Raw genomic sequence first — 15,423 nt, 5'->3', positions numbered from 1 at the left:
GGACCCGCTCGTACCAGTGATCCCGTACAGGGCTCCTGCAACTTCAGTGGGTGTTGCAGCACCGGGGCCCATTTGGAGCCTCCGGTTCAACCTCCCTCCCACCAGCTGCGGTTCCCCGTTCCTGTACCCTCCCCACGGCCCTGACAGCCTCTGGGCACCCGCTGCCTTGGTCTGCTTTGCCTCCTGCCAGTTGGCATGTACTGGTCACGCTTCCTCAGGCCCTGCTCCTGCCATCCCTGCCTTCCCAGAGGATTCCCTGGCAGACAAGCCCTCTCCACCTCCCTTCTGCATCTCTCTGGGAGGTGCCTGCCTATTCTGGGCCAGTGAGAGCAGCCCTTGGCTGATGTTTTCCCATGTACCTCACTGCTGTTTTGCAGATTTACCAATATTTACTGTTAACGTTACTTTCCTGTATTATTTAACGTTAGTGTAATTGCATTTTCATGCTTTCCTTTTAGGTGGCAATCTTGAACCTCCTTCTTGAGCAGCATGGTACGCACTGATTTGAAAGCTCCAGAGGAGCTACTGCAGAGCTTTGAAAAGCCCCAGGAATAGCACCGCTGGTGAAAGGTTTGTACAGTGCATGTGTGGGATGCTGGTCCTGGGGTGCCTCTGCCTGGCTGCAATGTTGAAGCTTAGCCACAGCCCTGGGGTTGTACAAACTGCCTCAAGCAAGTTCACAGGGGTTTTTTTGGTGGCTTGGAGGCTTCTAGGTTCCATGCCCCTTGGAGAAATGTGCTATAGCAAGGTTGGCTTTGCACACTGAAATATATGTGTTCTACTCTGTAACTCCTTTGCTCATTTCATTCACCTCTTCTGTTGCTTTGCAAATCTCAACCTCCATGTTTTCATAGGTAAGCAGGGAAAGAAAATTGGATTTCAGGCTTGGGTTCGAAGGCAAGTCCTTTGCACAAGAAGGATAAAGGTGCTTATTTTCATCTTTCCTCACAAAATAGTTTGCAGGAGGCTTTGACATAATTTCCTTCAATATGCTTCTGCTTGTTATCTGCAAACAAAATGGTGTTTAGTCAAAATTTTAAATTTGTTTCGCTTAAAAGTCACTTTTGTCAGCAAGGTACCTACTTCGTCTTCTCTAGAATCTGAGTCTGGTTTTGCTTTGAGAATTGTAGGTTCACGTATGACACATTTAAGATGCAGTTTTGAGGAGAAATACTTGAGTAGAGACTTGTGCTCTCATAATAGCAGAGTGTAAGCTGGTCTTTCATAGGACTCAAAGAAAGCTTCTGAAAATCCACCATTTCTTCCAAGAAAAGCATATTTTGTAATGTTGCAGATACCTCGGGTTTATTTTGTCTGGTATTTTAAAGTAGTACTGCATCCAAAGATGTGGATAGGTGGAAAAGTCAAGAGCGATTGGCAAGCTCCTTTTTCTCTATATAAAACTTGAGCATTACAGGTTATGGATGAAATGTCTTCCTTGTGGAAGGGTTTGTGTGCCAGCAGTTTTGGGAGCTCAGTGGTGCCTTGCTCTCTCCCAGCTGGCACAAGTTTTCCCACTAAAGGAAGAAGTTGTTTTAGGTCAACATTCTTTGCCAACTGCAGTAATCTGTGATGTTTCAGAAGTCTTTATCAAGTGCTGGTGATGTGAAGCATATGGGTAATCTTCTGGGCTTCCAGGGATGTAACGCACAGCTGAGCTACCTCGCTTAGGGATGCAATTGTAAAGCACTGCACAGCCCTCTGTGGACATTCATATTTGTGGTTTAATTTAAGAATGAGAACAAGTTTAAGCTAAACCACAGTGAGCCACTCTTAAGGCAAGTAAATCTCCACAGAGTGTTTTGCAGTAGATTAACCAAAGCAACGCCTTTGGGGCTTGACTGGAGTCATGGCTAAACTAAAGCTCTAAGACCATCGTGTCCTCTTGTTCCAAGCTGAAGTGATTTCTTGTGGCCCAGCTCTGTAGAGTTTTCCCCATACCTGCGATTTTAATGTGACACTTCACAAAGTTTTAAACCCGATTGTAAATAATGAAAGCAGCCTTGAATCAGTGGCCTTTATCAGACAGGTCCTTTCTCTCCCTCTGCTTTGTCCTAGGGTCCTCCTCTCTACCTGCACCTCTCCTCCCAGCTCTGCCCCCTTTTCCTGGGCTCTTGCCACCCTTTGTCTCCCTCACTTGCTGCTGGCTTTGGCAGTGCTGATGCAGCCCAGATCACATGAGTGTGGCAGGACTTACCTCGTCTGTGGGTGCTCTTTGCCAAGCAGGAATTGGTGCTCTGCTTGCTCAGTTGGCACTCTGGATTTCTCACTGCAAGAGAGACATTGAGGTGCTGGAACGGGGCCAGAGAAGGGCAATGGAGCTGGAGCAGGGCCTGGAGCACAAGTGTGATGAGGAAGGGCTGAGGGACCTGGGGGGTTTAGTCTGGAGAAGAGAAGGCTCAGGGGGGACCTTATCGCTCTCTACAACTGCCTGACAGGAGGATGGAGCTAGGAGGTGGCTGGTCTCTGCTCCCAAGGAACAAGGGATGGGACAAGAGGAAACGGCCTCAAGCTGCACCAGGGGAGGTTTAGATGGAGCTGAGGAACAATTCCTTCCCCAGAGGGTGCTCAGGCATTGGAACAGGCTGCCCAGGGCAGTGCTGGAGTCACTGTCCCTGCAAGTGTTCACAAACTGTAGATGAGGCCCTCAGTGACGTGGTTTAGTGATGGCTTTGGCATTGCTGGGGTAATGGTTGGACTTGATGATCTTAAAGGTCTTTTCCAACCAGGTTGATTCTGTGATTCTGTGATTCTTTTTTTCCCCCTCCCCTGCATACAGCATACGTCAGTTCACATAAATTTGGGGTTTAAATGGAACATGTACTAAAAGAATGTCTTATTAAATATTTGGGAAGTCTGTATATTGCCCCAACTTGAGAATATTTTGATTAAACAGGGGAAAACCACTGTCCCTGACAGTAATGAACACAAATGTTCAAGTAATTCTGTGCTGTCAGTTTTCATTATGCATCTCATCAGAGCTTCATTATTGCTGTCATAGGTCTCTGTGGTGAGTGTCTAAGTCCTCACTAACCTTCTGGAGGGCTTGCAAAGAGAGAGCTGGCTGGGAACACCATTTCTTGTTATGATTTGGATATGATCCTTTATTCTGTCTTTAGGCAGTTTTGCCTCACATCCTTACTTAATTAAGGATTGCTCCTCTTTCAGATAAATCCTGCTTCGTTTACCATGCTTTAAGCTGCTGTATTGAAATATTTACTGAAGACTTCTATTGTACAAATTGCTCTGGGTGGGAGTCATCTCACTTTTCTGGCCTATTTTTCTTGGGCCACCTGTTTACTGCTGCCTTTTTTCCTTGAAGCAGGACTGAATTCTTCAGAGAATCTGTTGAGAAATCAGCAGCGATTGTTGCCTATTACCTCTGAAAAAAACCAGCCAAATGAAAAAGAAACCCAGCACTGATGTTCTTCTGGATCTTTTCTGTGGAGGCTTATGGCAGTGGCTGTTTTTGGAGTAGAGCTGCATCTGACAGGTTGAAAAGATGTCCCCTGCACGAGCTTTGGTGTCATTTAAAAGGTCATGTTTGAACGAGCTCTGTTCTCGGGGACCCACCACATTGCTTGAAGCACCAGGAGCAGCTCTGCTCACAGTCCAGAGGGGGCAGGTTGTGTTGCAGGACAGGCTTCTGACACTTGTCACCTACCCTGCCAGATCAAGCAGGATGGGACCTGAGCTTTTGCTGATCCTCCATGTGCAGCAAGGGCAGGAGAGGTTCCTTCCCAGCAATACCCTACAAATGTCACTTGTGTTTTGAAAGCTGTGTTGAAAAAGCTAGGCTAATATCTTTGTGTATAAACAGTCAATCTTGGAATAGTTAAAATGGAAACTGAAGTGTCTGCTGCAGGTGTTTCTAGCCTTTGTACCTGCTGTGTTAGTGTTTTGGGCAGTTGTGGGTTTTGTCACATAAGATATTTATGCAAATGAGTCTTACAAAGTCTGTCCTTGGGGGAAGATATACCTGACTAAGTATTTTTTTTTTTTTTTTTTTTTTTGCTTTTAATTGTAGCTTTCATCATGGGGGACATGAAAACCCCAGACTTTGATGACCTCTTGGCTGCTTTTGACATCCCTGATCCAACGAGCCTTGATACCAAGGAGACCATCCCACCAGCTGGGGAGGAGAATGAGAATCACCTGAAGTCATCAGGAATCTGCATTGATGAGAATGTGTCCTTATCCCATTCTTTGCCTCCCTCTGATACTCCTGTTGTGAGTGTGATAGTGAAGAATACGAGTCGTCAGGAGTCCTTTGAAGCAGAAAAGGAGGGGAATCACCTCGGGACTGGTCTGCTACACAATGGGTTTCGTGGGTCCGATCTGCCATCAGAGGCTCATGCTTTAGTGCATAACTATGGCAAATTTGAGTCAACTTTTATTAATGGCGACAGCTCGAGAAGTTACTCTGATAAACTGGAGCAGTCCAAGTCAGAGCCTTTGCCAACATTTAGTCAGTTTAGCCCCATTTCCAGCCCTGAACCAGAGGATGCATTCAAAGAGAACAGCATTGGTGATAAACCCAAACATGCCCAAACACCATATTTTCCACCACCTTCAATGTATATACCAACAGGAGCTTCAGTACTAGATCATCTTAGAAAGGTGCCAGAGCCTGAATTAAGCATGTTTGATCAGTACTGTAAAAAGGAACAAAAGATGGAAATCTACTGCCAGCCGGCAAATAGGCTAGAAATGAGCAGGAGAGAACAAGACAAAGCAGCAGAGAGATTTGTGGAGTCAAGCAAGGACTTGGTAGATACCAATAGCTTTCTTGGAGAAGGCCTGGTGTTTGGAGACCTCCCTCACAATAATTTAGGAGAAAGTAAGGGGTCTGTGCCCGAGCTGAACATGTCTTCATCAGTACCGCCTCGCCAGAGGTTAAAGCCAACTCATTCAAAGTTGTCATCCTGCGTGGCAGCGTTAGTAGCTCTTCAGGCCAAAAAAGTTACATGTATTCCAAAAGGTGAGCAACCAAATCTTACCAAGGAACCTGGTCCTTTTAAAGATGGGATGAAGGGAAGTCCAAAAATGCCCAAGTCGCCAAAGAGTCCCCGAAGCCCCTTAGAGGTGGTAAGGAAGGCCAGCAAGCAGCCCGAGAGTCCTCGAAGCGTGTGCAGTGACAGCAGTGGGAAAGGCTCTCCTTCCTTGGCAGCTGGCTCTCCGCCAGCTATTCCCAAGGTTAGAATAAAGACTATCAAGACATCTTCTGGTGAAATTAAAAGAACTGTAACTAGAATTTTGCCAGAAAACGATGAGTTGGGCAAATCTTCAGAAGAGTCGCCTGTGGAAACCTCATCTGCCGAAGAGTTTATCAAATCTTTCCCATCCCCTGACAATAGTGCAGTTATGGAAAGTGAGGCCAGCAAGAATTCAGCCAAAAATGGGGCTACTGTGGCTGTCCAGCTGTCAAACATAACAAGTCCTTACGTAGGCAGTATGAAAACAGATACCGCAAACAGCATGTGTGCTGTGTCCTTATCTCCACTACCAAACTGCGGTAGCGGTGCCATAAAAGTAGGTGTTAAGAGACAGCAGCAGGGTATTGTGATGCAGCCATCCAGTGTTGCCACCTCCAGCCTTCTTCCCAAAGCTGTGCACTTGGCAAATCTCAACTTGGTCCCACATAGCGTTGCTGCTTCTGTTACGGCAAAGTCATCCGCACAGAGGCGAAGTCAGCCTCAGGTGACACAGATGTCTGTGCCTCTGGTGCATCAAGTCAAGAAAGCTGCTCCTGTCATCGTGGAAGCTTTTAATAAAGTACTACACAGTGCCAATCCGGTGCCGATATATACTCCAAACCTTAGTCCTCCACCTGATACCAGTATTAATTTACCTGCCTCTGGGTATTGTTGTCTGGAATGTGGGGACTCATTTGCCTTAGAGAAAAGCCTGACTCAACACTATAGTAGACGAAGCGTTCATATCGAAGTCATGTGCACTCAGTGTTCAACTATGCTACTTTTTTTTAATAAGTGTAGCTTGCTTAAACATGCCAGAGATCATAAGAGCAAAGGATTTATCATGCAGTGTTCTCAGCTGCTAATGAAACCGATTTCCTTAGACCAAATGTTTTCACCTTCTCCTGTGAGCTCTTCAGCCTCTCTGGCTCCTCAGACTTTGCACTCACCCTCTCCTTCTCGTAAGACCAGTGCTGCCTCAGGAGGCGGGGTAGGAATTTCTGCTAACGCTCAGCCAGCCTTGCCTCTCTATACGGACCCATTGAGACTAATCCGTCACGGACTTAAGTGTTTAGAGTGTAACAAGCAGGCGCAGGATTATGTTGCTTTAGCAGCTCATTACCAGAGAACCTCAGAAGATAATGAGAGACTGGTAAGTCATCATTTTAATGTTATTAGTTAAATCTCTGTGAGCTTAAAGTGATTGTCCTCTCGAGGAAAAATAGGCATCTTAGTGGCAAATGAGTCGCTTTGCCTAAAAAAGTGCTTGTGGAGAGGATTTGGGATACACATGAGCCCACGCATGTGCGTGTGAAGAGCTTTCATGTTGCTTGCTTGTCCTCCTTTTACCCTTTGCCAGCAAAAAGAGGGTAGTAAGAAGGCAATGGAGATCCTTGATCATCAAAGGAAGGTGTTGGAGATCAAAGATCACTTGGATAAGGTGTGTAAGAGTGCTGTAGGGGAGGACCAGCAGAGAGTTACCTGAGGTTTTTGTGCTCCAAGCATGGCTGGAGGAGTTCTGACACAATTTAATTTTACCTTTCCTAGAACTTGTGCCAGAATCTTCTGTGTAACGTCTTCTGTGGGACGAGTCATGTTTCTAAAGGAGGGCTCAAGAGCCTTGTTAGTGGCTTCCTGCCTTGCTGCAGTGCTGCCCTGCTCGGGTCTCCATCACCTTTGCAGACCTCCCTCATGGGTGCAGATGCAGGGTCTGAATCCTCTTTGAAACTCCAGCTTAAGTTTCTACTGATGAAGAGGAGGAGATGCTCTTTGTTCTGTACCAAGACCATACTCATTGTTTACGTTTTCTGTTTTGGAAGATAGGGTAAGTCCTGTTTAAATATAAGCCAACCTCAAGTTGATCAGGAGGAGGAATCCTTTCTCCTTATCTCTTTAGATGAGGTGAAAGCTTTAGCTGGCAGGCTCCCAGTGCAGTCTCTTCCACAAGCTCCACAAACAAGGACTCTATGCCAACACGAGACATTTGAGGAGATGACTGCCAGTCTCTGCCATGGTCATTGTAGTACTTGCTTACTCCAGAGCTTTCCTTTGCTTGTTAAATGGCTTGCAGGAGTATTGAGGTCGCTGTGGTCACGTTCAGATTCTTTGTTATATTTCTCTTTAATTAAAAAAAAAAAAAAAAAAGAGAGGAAAATCTTATGGCTGGATGGTTTTTATGTTGTAAAAACTGGTGAGGCCAGAAGGCATCGGCGTGGCCACAGAACTCTGTTCTGAGGCAGAGCAGCGAGCACTGTGCTCTGTCAACATCCAAACTTAACTCTTCAACTGTAATGCAGTTTTAGGAAATGTCAGCAGTCTGGAATGAAAACCTTCAGGTGATGCTAAAATGTTAATTGGTCACATTAAAAATGTATTTCCTATTTTTATTGTGGGATTATCAATTCCAGAGCTCCTTAAAGAAAGAAGGAATGTTTGCTAGTAAGGATTTTTAGCTTATAATCAAATAATTTATTCGGTAACTTAATGAAGAGTTTAAGCCTCTTGCTTCAAGTTAGCCCTGCTAGATGGGAGATTATTTTTGTAGTATTTTTCTGAGTAGAAGCATTGACAAACTGGGAAAAGAGGCAATGTTAGGTGTTGTAAAACCATCTCCTCCTCCCTGTTTCATCTTCCTGTGCTTACGCTCAATGGGATGCATGCATTGCTCTGGGAGTCCTTTTCTGCTGTATCTGCTGTCCTCCAGGCTGCCTGGTGGTCTCCATGCTGTTCCCAGAACATCTGTTTCAGCAAAGCTGTTTCATTTCTAAAGGAAATAAGAGTTTGTACCCATATGCCTGTAATTGTGTGCCTCCAGATTTAGCAGTAGCTAATGGAAACCATCCCTCTGCCTTCTAGCAGTACCCACGGTATTTGGTGTCACTGGACTAAGAGGTCCAGGATGGGTAAAATTCAGTGGTCTGCAGCAGATGGGTGCCATGCTTAGCTTCTCTGTGCGGCTCAAGGGAGAAGGTGTGGATTGCCAAGTGTCTCACTTTGGTAGCACACTGCATAACAAGGCATGAGAAGCCAAAGGTTTTGCCAATCAGGGGTGTTAATGAACGTGAGTCTGATATGAGACACGGTGATAGAGGGACATAGATAAGGCTGTTGGAGTATGCATTGCAAGCTCCTGAAACAGGAAAACATGAACTGGCTGAACCCATTCCAAGAAGATACTGTGGATATCCCTGACTCTGCGTTAATGAAGCTGATTTCTTGGGTTGATGAGTTTATTTTGGTCAGAAAATGACGAATATTGATAAGAGCTGGAGGTGATCAATGTGTATTTACAGAACACTTTTTATGTGGTGGAAGTGGTTGAAAAGTCTGGTTTCCATCTCTAGAGTGGCAGTGAAATTGTGTTGCTGAGGAAGGCATTGCTGTAACATCTGTATGCAACATAACAAATCTTTTGGTGCCCCCCGTAGTGGATTAAACCTTTATGTCTCCATGGCAGAAGGTCTTGATTTCTGTACTGGTACTTCTAATTAAAAAATGAGGTACACCGCTGGTTGTTGTGTACCCAGGCGTGATCTGGAGCACGCTGCCGTTGCAGGACAATCTGCAATGGTATTAACAGTTGTGGGCAAGCTCAGATGTGAACTGCATCCCTAGATATCGAGAGACTATTTAGTATTTATCATGATTTTGCACATTTGAGCAAAAACCGGTGTGTGTTTCTTCCTTCACACCTGATGTTTTTCTCACTATATTCAAACACTGGTTTAGAAGCAACTGTATGGGGTCTGGGGGAGAGATTGCAGTAATTCCTTAAAGCTAACAGAAAATTGCACTGCAATATTTTGGATTTTTTAAATATTAATTTCTTACTCAGTCCCAGAATTTAGACACAAGCTCTTTGCCATGCCGCTTTCTCCTTGAGAAAGCATGGAGTATCTTGATATTTTCTATCCAAAGCTATGGCTTGATTAATGCCTTTTCAAGAGCTTCAAGATGTAGCAGTCAGGTAGGTCCCCCCTGTATTATGGCCTAAAGCTTATCTGTGACTATTCAGATGCCTGGTACCAGACTACCCCAAAAAAGAGGAGTCTTGGGAAGGCTGGGTGGATGCATAAGAGAAGGAGCATCTTTGGCTGAAGATGAAGGGTCAAAGTGATTTATCTGCAGCACCGGGATTTGTAATAGAAGATGGAGGCCCCTGACCTATGGAAAATAAGCTAGGTGAATTTTAGATCAATGTTCTTAGAAGCTTTTCTGTTAAATGATCCCAAATCTGGATGATTAACCATGACAGGCACAGCTAACGTAACCGTAACTTGGGAAACAGAGCAGATTTTGAAGTGCTCAGTTATAGTGCTTTTAGCTCAAAACCCTTTTTAGACCTGATACGGAATGGGTACGTCACCTTGTTAAGAAGGAAGGGTTGATCCAGCAGGCTTGATGAAGAAAAGAAATAGCAGGAAAATACTTATTTTTCAGTATGATGTTTTCAGTTATCCAGAAGCTGAAGGACAAGCAAGCTGTGGTCAGAGGCAACAGTGATTGGATTGGAGAGGGGGAGCAGCGTAAGCTGGCTTTGCTCTATGGGAAGACTTATCCTGTGTTGATACTTAAAACTTCTTACTTCAGTTGGCATTTCTTACCATGGCTTTGTGAATTACTTTGACATCTTTACACTTCCCCGTAGCTATTTTAAAGGTGATTGTTGGGTTTTCTGTCTGTTCCAGTTGATGGCTTGGGAAATAGTTGGTATTACATTTTTGAAGGGCCTTGAGTAAAGCCCATATTAATAGGATAGATAAGGGGTAAATGACTTTTCCAGGTGTGTGCAAAATGAGAATGACATGGCTGGGTCACAGTTATTTTGGAGGAAGGAAGATAGATATGGATGTGGTATAGGCAGCAGGGAAAAGAAGAGATTTTGAACAAGTGAATAGGCAGAGAAGGAGGTGATGCTGTGATTAAGAAGGTGGAGTGGAAAGATGTTCAGAAAAATGATTGAGATCTTGGCCTTAATACTAATACATTTTAGACTCGTGGTGTCTATGTGATTGCAGTTGTTTAAAGTACAGCAGGGGAATCCTACCTGGCTAATTTTTATATCAAATATGTATAAGATGAAGGCAGTTGCTCTCAGCTGTGGGATCTCTGTGGCTTACAGTGAGGATACAGGCTTTGAGAATTGTGAGCTAATCCACTTCAGAAATAGAACTGGATTTAGTGGATGTATGTTTTGAGTGGATCATCTCAAGGGCTTATAGTTACTTTGCCTTTTTTTGGAGACCAATGAGGCCAATTTTGCAATTTTTGCAAGCTTGTGTACAATGGGGTCTGTTTACTGTTTTTCAGTCATAGAACAGCAAAAAGAAAGCAGTATGTGAATTTGAGTATCTGGTAGGTTGGATTTTGTTCAAAGTAGAAGCTGTGCTTTATGCAGACGTTATGCTAGCCCACATGTTCAGAAGGTTGTAGCAGATGTTTGGTATAGCTTCAGGTCTGTTTGGTCTGACTACAGCAGTGTTACATTCTAGAGCAAGACTTCTTTTGAGGGGGAAAAAATGGGTAATTAAATAGATGTGTATTAGACTGATTTGGCATTAACTACATCTTCTGTAAAATATTTTTGGAGTAGAGAAGTGAGTAGATACTCATCTCCTTGATGTTCAATGACCTGGTTGTTAGTGCCACATGGGGAACAGCTGTACTGAAGAAGTTGAGTCATGAGGAGCCAGGAGGTGGCTGATCTCTTCTCCCAAGGGACGAGTGATAGGACCAGAGGAAATGGCCTCAAGCTGCACCAGGAGAGGTTTAGACTGCTGACCAGAGGGTGTTCAAGCATTGGAACAGGCTGCCCAGGGCAGTGCTGGAGTCACTGTCCCTGCAAGTGTTCAGACACCGTGTAGATGAGGCCTCAGTGCCATGGGTTAGTGGTGGCCTTGGTAGTGCTGGGGAACAGTTGGACTGGATGAGCTTAAAGGTCTTTTTCAACCTGGTTGATTCTATGAGGGGTTGGAGCAGAATTGGGTAAAAGGGAGGAAACTGCAACTGGGGATGGGTTGCATGTGAGACCTCCTGAGGGATGCTTATAGGATACCTCTGCAGTGAATGTTTGTATTAAGGACCTTGGAGCACGAACATGTGGATAAAATTTGCTAAAGAGTAAGAAATTATGGAAAATTGGGAATATTTTTCAGGAGGACATAGATGATCCTGATGACCAAGTAGGAATGGGATGTAGCAACTGAAAAGCAGGGTGCTTTTGTTTGGTCTGAATGACCTGGATGATACTTGTGCAGGGGATTTACATTCAACCTGCAGTACCAGTCCAGGCTGCATTAATACTCCCTGTCACCACTAGAAATAACCTAGCTGGAGAAAAGTGTATTGTTTTGTTTGTTTGGGATAACCTGGAATAAGTGAGGGAAGAATGACCAGAGAGCTGGAAATAGTATCTCTTGAGGGGAAATAAAAAAAAACTTTGAGTTCAGCTTGGCAAAGACCTGGTAAATTAGGGTGAGTTTCCTTCAGTGCTGAAGTGGACACAGTCTTAAGGTGAGGGTTGTGGCACTTTTTGTCCACCAGAAACTGTATCTGAAAATAAGAGCTTCCTGTACTTGCAGGGATCTCCCTGGGTAGTTCCTTAGCATTTGGCAGGTTTTGTAGCTTTTTCAGGGCTGGACTCAAATTACAGGAGATGAACAAAACCCCTGCAGCTCCTGGTGCCTTCATCTTAGATGTGCTTTTCCTGATGGAGTGAGAGTAGATACAGAGGACACTGTATGTGATGTGATGTTTATAGAAAAGAGCTTTTTTAAATTTAGGGGCAACAATGCTGAAATAACAGACTGAAAGAGATTTACACTGAAAATCAGAGTATGGTCGGCAGTCATCAGAGGAGTGAATTCTGGAAGAGGTTTGCAGCAGAAGTAACAAACAAAAGCCACAAACTGGTTTTTCAGACAGAGCTTGTTTGGTTTTTTGGCAATGACAGACCAGTGCACAATAACATGCAAGAATTCAAAGTACTTCCTGACCCTCTTGGGCATAATTGTCCATCTACTGGTAACCAGAGATGTTTCATACTTTTTTGTGTGTCTTTTTTGACTTGACCACCCAAAATCCACCAAAGTAGGTAGGAACTTGAATATCAAGTCCAAAATGCAAATGAAGGACCACTGATTTTTCTTGCATCTTTGTGCTTTTGTTCTGCTTGCCCCCCCCTTTCTTCTTCTGTCACCCTTTATTTGTCCAGTAAGAACTATTCAATGAGTCGTGACATATCCTGTTTATGCACCACCTACACTGGAGTTATTTAAAAGCAATTTTATTGCTGCCTTTTCTTTTTCTTCTTCCTTCCCCCTCCTAAATCAATGTTTTATAATTTATTGGCTAAAACTTGCCGGAAGCTAGTAGGACCACATGCTGCACTGGTAATTTCCCAGCAGCAAAGTAGAAGGAGAAAGACAGCAGCCATATCTTTGCTATTTTTCTCTTCCTTCCCCACCTCTAACTCTCCCTCCCCTCCCCATGTTCATGTTTTAATTTAGAAAACAAGAGGATTGAAAATCAGCAAAAGTTCCCTTGGCCCCATCAAGCACTGCTTTCTCCCTCTCCCAAAGCAAGGGGGAGTCCTTGGGTACAAGTGAGGACAGATGCAGTCCTTGGGTACAAGTGAGGACAGATTTTGTTTTATATAGAGATTTTCCCTCTGCATTTTGCAGAAGCAAAGGGATGGAGGGTGTTACGATGAAAGCATGTTGAGGGAATGGAGCTCCAGGCAGGGATTGCTGGGATCACAGACAAAGAGATGAGTGGCAGGATAGGAGCCAGAACTTGCGCTGAGGCCAAAACACAGCATCAGGATGAGGTGAAGGAATGGACAGGGAGGAAGAAAACTTGGGTGCAGCTCAATTGCCTGCTTAAATCAGTGTGTGATCACTGCCACACAAGGTGACAATCCCACCCTCTCCTCCTTCCCTGCCCAGGATTGCTGGCCCTGGTAATCCTACAGCCTCTGGAGGAGTGAGACCAGCTTGGGGGAAGGAGAGAATGAGCATGGGTGCAAACTGGGGTCCAAGGCACAGCTTGAGAGCAAGGAGGAGGGGACAACAGGAGCCAAAAGCAGGGTCTGTCTCGGGTAGGATGGAAGCTGAAGTTGGAAGCCGGTGTCTTCTGGCACTGAGAGGAAAGCTCCTGCTCCTCTGTTCTTCCATGTGGGCATCAATGATGCTGCCAAGGGCAACCTGGAGAATACCAAGACTGACCACAGAGCTCTGGGAGTGATGGGCAGAGGATGAAAGCCCAGGTGCAGGCCCACTTAATGCTGCAGGAGAGGGAAAAGGGTACAAGGAGGAGATGATCCTCTGAAGTATCTAATGCTAATGCACACAACATGGGCAATAAACATGAGGAACTGGAGATCTGTGTGCAGTTGCCAAGACAAGAGCCTGCTCCAGCGCAGGCTTGCCATGGGGTCACAGCCTCCTTCCTTCAGGGCACTTCCACTGTGGTCCTTCACTGGTTACAGGGGGACAGCATGCATCACCATGGTATTCATGGTGGTTTGCAGGAGAATCCCTGCTCTGGTGCCTGAAGCACCTCTTCCTTCTTCACCCACTGTGGTGCCGGCTGGGCTGGGCTGTCTTTCACATCTTCTCATTTCTCCTAGGAGTTGCACAGCTTTTTTTACCCTTTCTTAAATATGTTACTACCAAGGCACTGCCCTCATTGATGATGGGCTCAGCTTTGGTCAGTGACAGGTGCATCTTAGAGCTGGCTCTGTCTGACATGGGGGCAGCTTCTGGTGTCTTCTCACTGTGAACTGAGATTAAGCTTATTTGATGCAAAATTGCCTAAGATCTGTGATGCTGGTGGCTTTTTTCCATTGCAGTTCTACTTTGTTTCCTAAAACTGTCAAGTTTCTAAGTCTACACTGACACTTTAATGAGGGATTTTTACACTTACACAAGAATATATTTTGTGTTTATTGAACAGCATTATTTTCCAGTAAATAAGGTTTTAATTGAATGCCTTACTTTATTGAGGCTTAAGCACCCTGGTGTCCTGGGATGATTTAAATGTGTGTGTGTAGGAGTCAGTCTTGGTGAAGGTCTGATGAGGACACAAGGTTTGGGAGTGTGTTGGGCAGTGAGTGGGGTACAGGAATACAAATGAGAGTGAACAAGGTCGACAAGAGGACATGGGATGCACCAGTGAGGCAGAGGATGAATAGATGAAAGGGGGAGTAAGCTGGAGGTAGCAGAAGAGAGGACGGATGGGAGAAGTTTTGGATTGAAGATAGTCTTGTCTTGGTGATGTCCTTTAGGCTGAAGGCCAAGCAGTGGCATTGGCTCCACAGGCTGACATCTTAAAACAGGCAACTATAACCAAGGAAATAAACTATCTTTGCTGTGCTTGGGTATGTCAGCATGAGAGTGTATAGGAGTTAGGAACTGGACTTGACATGTATTCTATCATGGAAACTTGAATGCACTGGTTTTAGCTTATCAGTTGGGTTCTGGATTTTTCTTCCTCGAATTAATGATCTCGAGTTTCTGTTGTAGGTTTTTTTTCATCTATAAATTGAGCATGCTAATGCAGTGAATCCTGTTCATTTAAAGAGAGTCTGGGGAAGGGTATGGTTTAGTTATGACAATGACAACAAGAGCAATTCTCTGCTCGCCACTTCTCCTCACATTGGTAAAATTTTATGTAGCATCGTTGTAACCTGCATGGTTGAACTAAACCAAGTCAAAAACTATCTTCCAAGCATCTGGATCTCAGCTGTAGTGTGGCCCAGCAACAGTCATGCTGGTGGGAGGTAGGTAAAGAGAGCACAGTTGCAGAGATGAAGGTGTTGTGACCAGCTGTGCTGCCAGAGCCAGCACATCATGCAGCTACATGCTGGAGCATCTACAGTGAAGGATGCAGGTTCCTGGCATTTATCCCAGTGAGGCAGCAAGTGAAGGCTAATGTGAAGTTAAAGGTTAACCTTAAGTAGTATTTCACTGCTGTTTTTTTAACAGCAGCAGCATCCTGCTAATCTCCAACTGCCTACAATCCCTTGGTTGCAGAAGTATGAGCTGCTTCTGCAGCCCTGCCGAAAGTGGAAAACTCAAAGCTCACAAAAGGCTGGATTTGGGAAGAACTGGGGCTTTGGGGCAGTGCTGGCAGGGGATTTTTCGTTTGAATATGTAAAGGACAAGGACTCTTTTAAAACATTTACATTTAAAAAATATAATTTCTGTTCCCCTCTGACTGTTTCACT

The 15,423-nt window shown here is 44.7% G+C and overlaps 1 protein-coding gene across 1 annotated transcript in view; it reads left to right on the top strand.

Annotated features, from left to right (window-relative positions):
• The first annotated feature begins 4,034 nt into the window (after positions 1 to 4,034).
• Positions 4,035 to 15,423, top strand: part of ZNF592 (zinc finger protein 592) — a 33,771-nt gene continuing 22,382 nt past the window's right edge. Inside the window, exon 1 of the mRNA XM_010020970.1 lies at positions 4,035 to 6,348. Within this exon, the coding sequence (XP_010019272.1) occupies positions 4,036 to 6,348 (2,313 nt within the window). The 5' untranslated portion in view covers position 4,035. The remainder of the gene's footprint in view (positions 6,349 to 15,423) is intronic.

This window comes from Nestor notabilis, unplaced genomic scaffold (genome assembly GCF_000696875.1).
Source record: "Nestor notabilis isolate BGI_N333 unplaced genomic scaffold, ASM69687v1 scaffold13398, whole genome shotgun sequence".
Classification (NCBI taxonomy): domain Eukaryota; kingdom Metazoa; phylum Chordata; class Aves; order Psittaciformes; family Psittacidae; genus Nestor; species Nestor notabilis.
The sequence above is the reverse complement of the archived record's forward strand: the minus strand, read 5'-3'. Positions and strand labels throughout refer to the sequence as shown.